A 14,545-nucleotide genomic window follows, 5' to 3' on the forward strand; every position below is an offset into this window, starting at 1 on the left:
TGATTGTGGATCAGATGAAACCCAATCAGCTATGTAACTTAGTAGGGAGCTTAACTGATATTTCCTAAAGTCTGGGAAGTCCAGTCCTCCCCTTGCCTGTGGAAGCTGTAGCTTCTTCAGCTTAATAAGGGGCCGTCTATGGTTCCAAATAAAGGAGCCCAACCAGCCATATAATTTACGTAGGGCTAGCCTTGGCAGCATCAGCGGGAGCATTCTCATAGGATATAAGAGATGGGGCAGAACATTCATTTTAATTAATGCTATTCTCCCTAGCCAGGAAATCGGAAGGTCTCTCCATCGCTGCAGATCCTGCCTTATCCGTTCCATTAATTGTACAAAATTAGCCCTATACAGCTGACCAAATACTGGCGTGATAAAAATACCTAAATATAAGAAGCCCTCCAGGGACCAACGGAAGGGAAAAGGGGATCCGTCCATTAAGTGGGGTACCATAGCCAGACCACCCATTGGCATGGCTTCCGATTTTGAAAAATTAATTTTATAGCCTGAGAATGCACTAAATGTATTAATAACTTGAATTAGACGAGGCACTGACATTAAAGGATTACTGAGGAATAAGAGAATGTCATCTGCATAGAGGGTAATTTTGTGTTTACCTGTACCAATCCTCGGGGCCATTATATTAGGATCAGTCCGGATGGCTTCTGCTAATGGTTCGATTATCAGTGTAAACAACAATGGTGAGAGAGGACATCCTTGACGGCAGCCCCTACCCACACTGAAGCCATCCGATCTTAACCCATTAGTAATAACAGCTGCTTTGGGGTCATTATACAATGTTGAAACCCATTTGGTAAACACCTGTCCAATGCCAAACCTTTCCAATGTGTAAAATAAATATGACCATTCAACCCTATCAAATGCCTTTTCCGCATCCAATGAAATTACTACTCCTGGTATCTTTCCCTGATGACAGGCTTGGATCATATTCAAGACCCTTCTGATATTATTGGATGATCTGCGGCCCTTAATAAATCCCGTCTGGTCCTCCTTTATAATATATGGCAGTACCCTTTCTAGTCTTAGTGCTAACATTTTTGAGAGAATTTTAAAGTCTACATTTAGTAAGGATATTGGTCTGTAAGATGCACAATCTTCTGGGTCTTTTCCTTTTTTGAGGATAAGAGAAATATTTGCTTCTTTCAGCGTGGGCGGGAGACAGACCTGACTATGCGCAAAATTATACATATCCATAAGTGGGTCAACCAATATTCCTGTAAATTCTTTATAGAATTCAGCTTGAAAACCATCCGGGCCCGGTGCTTTTCCGCTCTGAAGTTGCCTAATTGCCTCAAGTATTTCTTGGACTGTTAAAGGGGTATTTAGGGCCGACACCTGTTCCGGAGTCAGGCCCGGGAAGGTCAAATTTTTAAAAAATGACTGCATCCTCCTAATCCTATCTTCACAATCCTGCGATCTATATAGTTCAGAATAAAATTCTTTAAAGGTCGCATTGATCTTTTTATGATCATGAGTCAGGGTACCTGTACTTTCCTTGATGGTCGGAATAGTTTGAGGGGCTTTCTTTTTCTTTGCAAGAAATGCTAAGTATCTACCCGGTTTGTCGCCATATTCATATAATCTTTGTTTCGCAAATAATATTTCCCTTTTAGCCGTTTGAGTAAGCGCGGTGTTTAAAGCTGTCCTAAGAGCTGTAATCCTCTGCAATTTTGTGATAGAAGGTCTATCAGCGTATGCTGTTTCGGCTGCTTTTAGGCGAGCTTCGAGCAGGCGCTGTTGCTCTCCCTTCATTTTCCTCTGGGTCGCTGAATAGGAGATGATCAAACCTCGTGCATAAGCTTTGATGGTCTCCCACATCATTGACGGATTGCTAGCCGTACCAGTATTAATTTCTAAAAAAGTTTTAAGTTCTTGGGAGAAGTACTTTAAAAATTTGCTATCTTTTATCAGGAAGGGGTCCATACGCCAATGCCGAGCGGATGCCCCATTGTTCTTTACCTTAGTTTCCATGTATACAGCGGCATGGTCAGAGATTGCTATAGTACCTATTTTACAGGTTGCTATAGAATTTAGAAAAATCGATGGGGCAAAAAACATATCAATTCTTGTGTGACATTTATGTGGATTAGAGTAGAAAGAAAAATCTCTACCCTGTGGATGGAGACATCTCCATACATCTACCAATCCTAATTCTTTATTCAGGTCCGCCAGTTGTCTAGATCTGGGAGATACTCCAGCGGCACTCTTGGGAATCCTGTCTATTTCCGGATCCATAATACAATTAAAGTCTCCCCCTATAATTGTATGACGGGCACCAAAGGCCATCAGTTTTGAAAAAGCTTCCGTTATGAATTTAAAGGGGTGTGCCGGGGGGCAGTACACATTTAAGATCCCATATTCCTCTCCATTTATGAGGGCTTTAATCAAAATATATCGTCCAGATTCGTCTTTTATCTGATTTAGAATTTTCAAAGGGAAGTTCTTCCGGACAAGGATAACCACTCCCCTGCTTTTTGAATTAAAAGAGGAAAAAAAGGCCTGATCAAATCCGCCCTGTCGTAATTTTAAGTGTTCTTTATCCGACAGGTGTGTCTCCTGTAGGAGAGCTATATCAACTCTCTCCTTCTTAAGATTTGATAATATTTTCTTCCTTTTAACTGGCGAATTACTCCCCCTGACATTCCAGGTGCACCACTTAACCGACTGTTCAGCCATAATCATCTGGACAGATCCGAGACCCCTCGGGAGGGGAAACCCTATCTAGAACATCCCGAGCATGGAGCATACAAGATTTACAAAAGTAAAGATTCTCTGATACACTCAAAACAATATAACAAAAAACTCTTTCTAAGTATAAAAAATATAAAACATTCCGAATTGGAGATTTTCTCCCTTGTTCCCAGGGAGCGTCACTTCCTCTCCCACAGTCCATCTTACCCTCTTCCAACCAGTGCCCCACCCTTGACCCAGGTGTTCCTCAATAAAATGAGGAGAATTCAAATATAATATAAAGCTAGAGTTAACAGTGAACACCCCACCCCCACCCACACCCACATCTAAATATATTTGGGAATATTAATACCATATATAACTATAAGATTACAATCTCAACACGTAATACTTAAATATAATACCACAAAATAACAGGGGAAAGAAAAACAACCCCGCTCCTAAAAACAGAAGTAAAATAGAATAAGGTAACCACCTCCCCCCATCAACATTAACCAAACGCCCCAACATATATATATACATACACACATAGGGGGAAAGATAAGAAAAGATGAAGGGATGTAAACCAAAATAATGGGAAAGGCAGACCAGCGTCCACAATCTCTTACAGCTTATTTAAGAGAGTCCAAGAATTCCTTAGCCTTCTCCGGTGATCCGAAGTTATATATGGATCCTTTGTGGCTAAGGCGTAGCGTCGCTGGATATTGTAAGGAGTACTGGATATTTAAGTCCCTTAAACGCTTCTTCGCCTCATCGAATGCCTTCCTCTTTCGGACCAAAGCTGGGGAGAAGTCCTGGAACAGCATGATCCTGGATCCTTTGTGGGTCATAGCTTGGGGATCTTTTCCCAGATTTCTTGAGGCTTCCAGGAGCATCTGCCTCTCCCTATAGCTCTGCAGCTGGAACAGGACCGGGCGTGGGCGCTGGGTTGAGCCGGGCCCACGTACTGTGACCCGGTAGGCCCATTCTACCCTTACCTGGCCTGATCCATTATGCAGATTTAAAAGTTGTGGCAGCCAATGCTCTAAGAATGCTGTCAGCTGGCCTCCCTCTTCCTGCTCGGGAAGGCCCAACAACCGAATATTTTTTCTACGACATCGATTTTCGAGGTCATCAATGTGGTTTTCTAGGTTCTGGACTCGATTCTCGAGAAAACGGATGTGGTCGGCTGTTGATTTTATCCCAGTCTCTGAGGCTGCGGCCTTCGACTCCACCTCTCTGACTTGGCACTCCAATTCCTGAATGTCTCTGCCCTGCTTCTGCAGCTCGGCTGATAGTGCTTCTCTGCTCTGCCGAGACTCATCGATAAAAGCATCAATCTTCGCCTCCCACCTGGCAAACATCTCCTCAAAGCTCATCTTCATTGGTAAATCTCCTGAAGTAGCTGAAGACACCTTTGTTGCAGCTGAAGAGGGAGAGGGTGGGGGAAGGGTCCCTGCTTTCTTAGAGCCGCCTGTTCCCTTCTCTTTACTCATTTTCCAGCTAGTATTAGACTATTTAAATGTACTAATAGGTAACTATTTAAGGTTAACAACTATTATAAATGGTTTAGTGAGTGTGGTGGGGGTGGATAGCCCACTTTTCCCAAGTTTTGGGTAGAGCACTGTGGACTCAGTCTTGCTGGGTCGCTGCCATCTTGGATCCCCCCGGGAGACCCTTTGTTAAAGTTGACATCATTGGAACTGATGCAATGGAGATGGAGGAACTGGGAGAATGGAAGAGTCTACAGGAAGCAGGGTGCGACATTGGATAATCAAGGTAAATGTGGGAGTTGGAGGACTTGTAGTCGATATTGGTGGCCAGTCTGAGGAGTCACACATGAACCAAGTGAAGCTAAGAGTGGGGTCGAAACTGTAAGTGAAATTGATGAATTTTTTTTCCAATTTCGGATGAAAGGGGAAAACCGCACCAATGGTGTCATTGATGTACTGAAGGAGGAGTCGTGTATGGGGCTGGAGTAGGACTGAAACAAGGAATGTTCCACATACCACACAAAGAAACAGGCATAATAGGGCCCATGCGAGTACCCATGGCCATCCCTATGCCCTGAAGAAAGTGGGAGGAGTTAAAGGAGGAGTTGTTCAAATTGAGGCCAGGTGGAGGAGGGTGTTGGTGGATACAGACAGTTCAAGCCCTTTTTTCCCTAGAACGCAGCAGAGAGCCCGGAAACCATTCTGATGGGGATGTACGTGTAAAGGGATTGCATGTCCAAGGTAAAGAGGAGGCCCACAAACTGGAAATTCTGAAACTAATGAAATGTGTCAGAAGAATCACTGCTGTAAGCAGGAAGGGACAGAGAAAGGGAGTGCACAACTTCTCTCCCACGTCCTTACCCAACTCCCTTCTCTAACATATATGCCAATCTTTTCCTAGCCACAGTCAGTTCTGAAGAAGGGCCACTGAAGCAGAAACATTAAGTCTGCTTTCTCTACCACAGATATTGCCTGAACTGCTAAGTTTTTCCCAGCAATTTCTGATTTTGTTTCTGATTTCCAGCATCTACTGTTCATTGGTTCTTTTCCCCCCTAGTTTCACATTCCATTTCCCCAATAAACACAATATCCTATTTGGTTTTCTATTTATTTGTTGCACCAACATTTTGTGATTTATACTAGAACACCCAGATACCATTTTACAGCACAGTCTGGCAGTACCATTGTTTTAATAAAATGCTGCTTTCCTATTCTTCCTGTCAGAGTGGACAAGTTCATATTTTCCCACATTACACTCAAACTGCTAAATACTTTCCCATTCACTATCTATTTTGCTTATTCCAAAAAAACATACCATCAGTATTGGATTCAAAGGTGAGGATTCGCTGACATGTCTCCATGTCAAATATGCTTGTCTGTCCATTCACAAAAGAGGATACCAAATGAGAAGGATCACTGCAGACTATGTCAACAGAGGTAGGGATTCCAGATTCTGTAGAAGGAAAATAAAATCATCTATATTGCACAAAAATAATTAGCACCTTTCACCTGCAAATACAAATCTGTTTATATTTGTTAAAATATACCGAGAAAAGAAATCCTAAAGATATGCAAAAGTAGATAGTTTTCTCAAGGGCTACACTTTCAGTTTGGAAGGTCTACTTTTGATTTTCAGAAGTTCATTTTCATTTCAACTTACAAAACACAAGGAAGATATTAATTTCCTAGGCAACACAGCATTTAAACTGGCACATGACAACAGGCATAAGTTAGTCTGTTTCCAAAACACAATTCTGCACACCAAGAAGTTCCTCTAAACACATCTTGCACAAACTTGAGAGGTCAAAGAACAAAGAAAATTTACAGCCCAGGAACTAGCCCTTCGGCCATCCAAACCTGAGCCGATTCAAATTCATTGTCTAAACCTAAGCATTTGTAAAATTCCTAAGCATCTGTATCCCTCTGCTCCCCACCGACTCATGCATCTGTCTAGACGCATCTTAAATGAACCTACTACTTCTGCTGGCAGTACGTGTCAGGGACCTACCACTCTGTGTAAATGACTTGCCTTAAACTTTTCACTTCTCACCTTGAAAGCATGACCTCTCTTTACTGAATCCTTCACCCTGAGAAAAAGCTTATCTCTATTCACCCTGGCTATACCCATCATGATTTTGTAGACTTCCATCAGGTCGCCCCTCAATCTCCTTTTTCCTAATGAAAACAATCCTAACCTACTCAACCTCTCTTCGTAGCTAGCACCTTCCATACCAGGCAGCATCCTTGTAAATGTTCTCTGCACCATCTCCAAATCATCCACATCCTTTTGGTAATGTGGCAACCAGAACTGTACACAGTATTCTAAATGCGGCCGAACCAATGCCTTGTACAATGTTAACACGACCTGCCAGCTCTTATACTCAATACCCTGTCCGACGAACGCAAACATACCTTTTGCTTTCTTGACCACTCTATCCACCTGTGCAGCAACTTTCAAGGTACAATGGACCTGAACTCCCAGATCTCTCTGCCCACCAACTTTTCCCAAGAATCTTCCGTTTACTGTATAATTCGCTCTAGAATTAGACTTCCCAAAATGCATCACCTCACATTTGCCTGGATTGAACTCCATCTATCACTTCCCCGCCCAACTCTCCAGTCTATCTATATTCTGACAGTCCCGTATGCTTTCTACTACTCCACCAATCTTCGTGTCATCTGCAAACTTGCTGATCATACCAACTTCCAAATCATTTATGTATATCACAAACAACAGTGGTCCCAGCACTGATCCCTGTGGAACACCACTGGTCACCTTTTTCCATTTCGAGAAACTCCCTTCAACTACTACGCTCTGTCTCCTGTTGCTCAACCAGTTCTTTATCCACCTAGCTAGAACATCCTGCACACAATGTGACTTCACTTTCTCCATTACCATGGGGAACCTTATCAAATACCTTACTAAAGTCCATGTATATGACAACAACAGCCCTTCCTTCATCTATCAACTTGGTCACTTCTTCAAAGAACTCTATTAAGTTGGTAAGGCACGATCTCCCTGCACAAAACCATGTTGCCTATCACTGATAAGCCCATTCTTTTCCAAACATAGATAGATTTTATCCCTTAGTACCTTCTCTAGCAACTTTCCCATCACTGACGTCTGGCTCACTGGTCTGTAGTTACCTGGAATATCCCTACTACCCTTCTTGAACGGGGGACCACATGAGCAACCCTCCAGTTCTCCGGCACCTCACCTGTATTTAAGGATGCTACAAAAATATCTGTCAGGGCCCCAGCTATTTCCTCTCTTGCCTCCTTCAATAACCTGGGATAGATCCCATCTGGTCCTGGGGATGTGTCCACCTTAATACCCTCTAGCCTACTCAACACATCTTCTCTACTTACGTCAACGTGATCCAGAGTAATAAAACTTCTATTTCCAATCTCAACATTCATCATGTCCCTCTCCTCAGTGAACACTGATGCAAAGTAATCATTCAGAATCTCACCCATTTTCTCAGGTTCGACACACAGCCTTTCTTCATTATCCTTTACTGGACCAATCCCTTTTCTCGTTACTCGCCTGCTTCTTATACAAAAAGGCTTTGGGATTCTCCTTAATTCTGCTCACTAAAGCTATTTCATGAGCCCTCTTAGCCCTCTTGGTTTCTCATTTAAGGCTGGTCCTACTCACCCGATATTCCTTCAAGGCCCGTTCTGTTTTTAGCTGTCTGGACCTTATGTATGCTTCTCTTTTCCTCTTGGCTGGTTGTACGATTTTTCCTGTCATCCACGGTTCACGAATCTTGCCCTTCCTATCCTTTGCTTTCAACAGGTCATGCCTATCCTGTACTATCTTTGAAAGCCTTCCACATCTCAAACGTGGACTTCCCTTCAAATAGCTGTGTCCAATCCACATTCCCAACCTCTGCCTAATTTTGATATAATTGGCCTTGGCCCAGTTTAGTACTCTTCCCTTAGGACCACTGTCTTCTTTATCTACGAGTATTCTAAAACTTACAGAATTGTGGTCACTGTTCCCAAAGAAATCCCCCACCACAACTTCTACCACCTGTCCGGGTCGTTCACCAGTACCAGATCCAATATGGCTCCTTCCCTCGTTGGACTACTGACATACTGCTCTAGAAAACTCTCCTGGATGCTTCTTACAAATTCTACCCCATCCAGACCTCTGACACTAAGTGTATCCCAGTCAATGTTGGGAACATTAAAATCGCCCATAACCACCACCCTGTTGCCACTACATCTTTCCATAATCTGTTTACCTATTTGTTCTTCTACCTCATGTTTACTGTTGGGAGGCCTGTAATACAGCCCCAACAATGTAACTGCACCCTTATTTCTCAGCTCCACCCATAATGCCTCACTATGCAAGTCCTCCATCGTATCTTCCTTCAGCACAGCCGTGATATCATCCCTGACCAGCAATGCAATTCCTCCCCCCTTTTTACTTCCCTCCCTGTCCTGTCTGAAGTGTTTATAACCTGGAACATTTAGTTGCCAATCAGGCCCTTCCTTCAACCAGGTCTCTGTCATCGCAATAATGTCATATTCCCAGGCACCAATCCAAGCCCTAGGTTCATCTGCCTTACTCACTATACTCGTTGCATTAAAGTATATGCACTTCAGACCACCAGTTCTTTTACATTCATCTGCTCTTTGCCTACTCTTCCCTTATTAATGCTCGCTTCATGATTCTTACAGTTTCCACCTTGCTGTCTACTTGTCTTGCCTTCTGGTTCCCAGCCCTCTGCCACATTAGTTTAAAAGCTCCCCAGTAGGTCCCAGCTAATGTATTTCTACTGCATGTGTACAAAGCTGGAAATTTTACATTTACTGGATAGTTACTACTGGGTTTTTAACTGCATCTCAGAGCTAAATATCAAATTTAAACTTTACAGTTGGCAGTGTTATCATTACAACAACATCCACTAATAAATATACCCAAAACAGGTAGTTCTGCTATAATGTGCCTTTTGTTAACGCGAATTGGTGTATCGTGATTGGGTGAATAGGGCACACTGTTTTGAAAACGTGAACTTTTAAAGTGTGCGTTATCTATAATACAATTAGATTGCCAACACCATAAGCGTTGTCTTTATTGCGGGATTTTTGTATAGCATGAGGCCACGCAGGAACTTAACTATCATGTTCTGGAAGAATTGCCTGTAGTGGCTTCACAGGTTCAAAAGCTAAGTTAAGAGATTTCACAGTCTTTTGCATGGAATTAATTATCTTAGTATTGTATTTCTGGGTGTTATGGTGTAGAAAGGCATGTGTACATGTTCTTTTGGAGGGGTGGGGCCTGAGTGAGTGTGGGGGCTGTATGTGCAAGTGAGGGTGGTAAGGGGTACAACTGCCTGTTGCTCTCATGCATTTTGAGCATTGCTTCACAATAAGTTTGATGGATGAAAATTCATGGGTGGGAGAGGCTGGATTTCCAATACATGCCCTTGAGGCTTGGTTGAGGACAGAGAGAGACACCCCATTGAAGTTTAGACACAATCAAATTTCCAGTGCGTGCAACACAAGATAATTTATGTTAATGTGATGTAATCTGAAACTGGAAAGTGCTCTTTTTTTAAAATAGCTGAAGATTGAGACTGTACCAATACTTACAATAAAAATATTACTTGATCACAATATTCAAAGAACGAACATAAATACAAATGATTCTGTTTACTAATGATATTTCACACAAATGAAAGAATGCCTGCATGCACTTCCGGACAGCATTTTCCATTCCATGACTCCTATGCCAATATCATTGAACAAAACTGCTTACTTAAACTTGTAACATTATAATTACACCCTTTACCAGTGTAGGAGCTGGGAATAAATCTTTAGTTTTCATTGGAAATGTAGGCACAGGAATTTACAATGGAAAAATAAAGAGGACACATGACTTCTTACGCAGACCAAATTAGATCCCCGCATCCCAGTTTAACTATCCCGAAACGTCGAATTTCCTATTCCTTGGATGCTGCCTAACCTGCTGTGCTTTAACCAGCAACACATTTTCAACTGTGATCTCCAGCATCTGCAGACCTCATTTTTTATCCCCTCTCTAACCCTACTTTCCTCAAAGACACTTGCTCTCAACACAACACCATAAGAGACTAATGAGTTGAGTACAAGACGAATCGTAGAGGCAAATTCAGTCCATACCTCGGTTCTCATTAAATATGCAAAGTGAGGGTGCTATTTCAGTGGCGTTCCACAGCCGCAGAGTACCATCAGCTGAACATGACAGTAAACGTTGATGTGTTGCACTGTATACCAAACCCCACACTGCATCATTGTGACCTTCCAAAGCACCTCGCAGCACAGAAGCATCTGCAAACAAATAGTCTTTTTTTAGTATGGACTAGAACAAACTCAAATAATCAGGTTTTGTCTTATTGAATTTTCCCTTGTATGATCCTCTGAAACCTGTATCTTATTCTACAGTATATTCCATCTGACTTTACTTAGATTTCTAGACATATAATAATATTATAAGTATACACAAACAAAATCTAGGTACAGCAGGCTAAGTCATTATATGAAAGACAATTAAAAGACAAAAGAAGAGTCATGTTTTTGTAACGATTAGAAGTTTTGTAACAAATATATTTTAAGCCACAAGTTGTAAAAGTGCATGAGTCATAGAGATGTACAGCATGGAAACAGACCCTTCGGTCCAACCTGTCCATTCCGACCAGATATCCCAACCCAATCTAGTCCCACCTACCAGCACCCAGCCCATATCCCTCCAAACCCTTCTATTCATATACACATCCAAATGCCTCTTAAATGTTGCAATTGTACCAGCTTCCACCACTTCCTCTGGCAGCTCATTCCATACACGTACCACCCTCTGCGTGAAAAAGTTGCTCCTTAGGTGTCTTTTATATCTTCCCCTCTCACCCTAAACCTATGCCCTCCATTTCTGGACTCCCTGATCCCAGGGAAAAGACTTTGCCTATTTATCCTATCCATGCCCCTCATAATTTTGTAAACCTCTATAAGGTCACCCCTCAGCCTCCAACGCTCCAGGGAAAATAGCCCCAGCCTGTTCAGCCTCTCCCTGTAGCTCAAATCTTCCAACCCTAGCAATATCCTTGTAAATATTTTCTGAACCCTTTCAAATAAAGCAGTCAAAGGAAGAAATCTTTGCATGTACATTGTATCTTTTCACACTACACATGTGTGGATTTCCCTAAGAACTCAGCTTAAGCATAGATGTTTAAGTAAACATGGCAGACAACTGTCCATAGTATAAGGGGAATTGATAAATGGTAAAAGGACGCTTCGATGTTATGGATAAGTACTGCTGAAAGGTAGATATATTGATTAAGTGTTTCAACTTTTATCTTGTCATAGGCTAGTAAATGGTAAAATGTGCTAAAACCCCATTTGCTTTTTTTTTAAAACAATGTTTACATATTCTGTCCCACTCTGGGTAATCATGATTTAAATACCTCTTGTGCAATATTGCCATGTCCTTTTGTTTTATAAACATATGCATTTCATCTCCAGAATGGTCTTGCACTATTTAAAGCCATCTCTAAAGCCCTAGTTATTTGATTTGCCAGGATACTAGTCCCAACACAGCTGAACTGAATCCCATCCACTGTAACAACTCCCATTCTACCTCAGTGGAGGTTCCAGTACCCCATGAAGTTAAATCAAATTTCTCCCACACCTGTCTTTGAACCACGTTTAACCCTTGGTCTTTTACCAGCTTGCCTGTGGCTCTGCTTAAGAGGTTTTGCTTTTTTAATTTAGCTCCTAACTGTTAAAATTTACTTTCTAGTTCTATTCAAGTTACTGGTACCAACATTCCAACTGTTAAGCTGATCCTCCAATTCACCATTCACCCAACAGAACCTCTGGTGACTCTTTATGGGCTCTGCCCTTCCAAATAAACATGATTATTGCTGACAACTAATCTTGGATTAACAGCGGCTTGCAATGTGGCCTATTTGCTTGTTCTGGAAGCTACTTATATTCATATTTGGGGCTCTGTTCTTTGCAGAAAGAAAAAACAGGCACACAGGCAGTCTGTTATAATTCAGCAAAATAGATGAGAGCCATTTGCAGGTTCATATCTTGCTAAATATCCTGATGAGCGCAAAATGAAAAGCTTTGACAGCATGTGTGATCTTCAGCAACAACATACTTACCCTTTTACAGGAACTGGCTAAATTGGCAGCTGTGCTGCTGAACATTTAAATCTCAGTGCTGGAAAAAAGGTCATGTCTTGACTGCCCCCAAAACTTTCCTGTACGACAGGGGACCTGTTTGACTTCAGGTACGGTGTGCATTTCTGAAGCTGGAACTGGTTAGCTAGGAAGCTTGTTAGAAAAGCAGAGCTCAGTCCCAAAGGGATAAAATAAGAGCAGAGTGGCAATCTGATTGCGACTACCACTCCTCAGAAAATCCAGGCCACTTTTTCATGGGAAGATGGAAGTATGGAACATTCTCCATGAAAATCCTTTAAAGCTAATTCAATGTTAAATCTGAGATTGGTCCCCTTTAGCACTGATCTTGCTGGCAAGACAGACTCAAGAAGTTGAATGGTTTAATCTGCTCCTATGATACATTTGGTTGAGTTAATAGAGGAGCTAAATTACAAGTAATTCCACAAGCAAACTTCAGCAATTCATTCATAGCTCATTGTTTGCTTCAAAATTAAATTGTCAAATCAATTATGACAACAGCTGATAAATAATATAAACATACGCACCATATGAATCATAGGGATCGATGTTAGGATTAGGAGCATTCCAGCACTGGATTAATCCATCAGTACCTCCACTGAAACACTGCTCACCACTTGTGCTCATCACAACACATAGCACTGGGCCTCTATCCAAAACAAAGGTAACAAAAACCACAAAGGTAAATCTCTCTCCATTCTTATATATTTTGGGCACAGTATGCTTAGCATTACATGGAACAGTTATTCAGGCATACCTGTGAGCTCTGAACGTATATATGGGTTCTACATCCAACGAAGTACTCCTGTGGAATTAGAAAAGACAGATAACTGTTACCTTTTCTCAGATGTGTTTCATAAGGTTAAACTGAAAGAGAGACTCCGATGCTGTATTATCAGTTTGAAGTACACCTTTTTTGGGATAAAATGTACAAACCTTTGAGTCAATAATACAACAAAACTCATTGATTTGTCTTTGTTTTCAAGCTTCAAACATTCTCATCCACACCGTCACCTTCTTTCTCGATATTTAAATAATGGTCTCATCTGATTTCCAAGGGCCTCAATCATTTACCTCTTTACAATTTTCAGGCTTTTAAAAAAAATTGCCCCCAACAGAACTTACTTCCAGCTTTGAGGTATAAATTCTGTAAAATTGTAAAAGACCCTTTCAGAGATCCAAAAACTTCTGGGATATATTGTTCACACCCACAAGCTGTTCAGCCTCCTGGGAACCAATCATATAGTGGCGGCAGAAGGTATTTATCAACAACTGGGACACCACTCCACAGACCAATAAGCTGCTTGTTGCCAGCTGAGCCTCACTTTACACACACCTCCTGGCACTAGTTCATCTGCAACCACAAACTTACCCTACTGGTTGAATAAACAAGTGTTAACAGCACTTCATTTTTAAAACCATCCATTTTCCATTATCAAAAATAAAGTCTTTACAAAGAAATGAACAATTTGTCAAGTGACATCATAACACATTGTGAACACAACCTAAAAATAACCACCGCCATCTTACTTGACCCACCATTATCCACAGAATCTCCAGCACTCGCCCACTAACCTGCTGAGTCTCATCTTCCAGATTGTTCAACAAATCCAGAGCTCTGCTCTTCAAACTTTAAACAAAAATGCTAATATCCATTACAAATCAAGTCACTTCAAACTCTGCCTTAGTCATCAGTTTCTGCTTTACATCATCTTTTTATTCTTTTTCATTTATTACTTTCTGCAACAAAGTGTCAGGTCTTTCATAGTTGGTGACAAATTATAAGGAGGTTCCACTGACCATACATACAAATTAATGGTTCACACTGTAGAGAGATCTAATGGGAATAGGTGAGTTCCCATGTACCTAGGTGCAATATCATTTTCTGCCTGATGAATGATTCTTAAAATCAAGACTGGAGATCCAGTTCTGAACAGTTTCTACAAAGCAGTGCCTTTTCAAGTTAAGCCACGCGGTTTCAAAATTGTACATGTATATGGGGAAATGTACTTGATATCCTACATGGCAGGTGGTGAAATTTGAATTTAATAAAAAAAAATTGCTGTAAAATCCTTCTGGTTCACCAATGACCTTTAGTAAAGGAAATCTTCCTTACTTAGTCTGGTCTACGTGACTCCAAATACACAGCAATGTGGTTGATTCTGAATTGCC

General features: G+C 41.4%; 1 protein-coding gene across 1 annotated transcript in view; it reads right to left on the minus strand.

Annotated features, from left to right (window-relative positions):
• strn (striatin, calmodulin binding protein) overlaps window positions 1-14,545 on the minus strand; it is a 146,707-nt gene that overhangs the window by 22,525 nt on the left and 109,637 nt on the right. The window contains exons 12-15 of the mRNA XM_060852478.1: window positions 13,131-13,178; window positions 12,901-13,022; window positions 10,338-10,505; window positions 5,500-5,637 (exon numbers count right to left, since the gene is read on the minus strand). Of these exons, the coding sequence (XP_060708461.1) occupies window positions 5,500-5,637; window positions 10,338-10,505; window positions 12,901-13,022; window positions 13,131-13,178 (476 nt within the window). The remainder of the gene's footprint in view (window positions 1-5,499; window positions 5,638-10,337; window positions 10,506-12,900; window positions 13,023-13,130; window positions 13,179-14,545) is intronic.

This window comes from Hemiscyllium ocellatum, chromosome 3 (genome assembly GCF_020745735.1).
Source record: "Hemiscyllium ocellatum isolate sHemOce1 chromosome 3, sHemOce1.pat.X.cur, whole genome shotgun sequence".
Lineage (NCBI taxonomy): Eukaryota > Metazoa > Chordata > Chondrichthyes > Orectolobiformes > Hemiscylliidae > Hemiscyllium > Hemiscyllium ocellatum.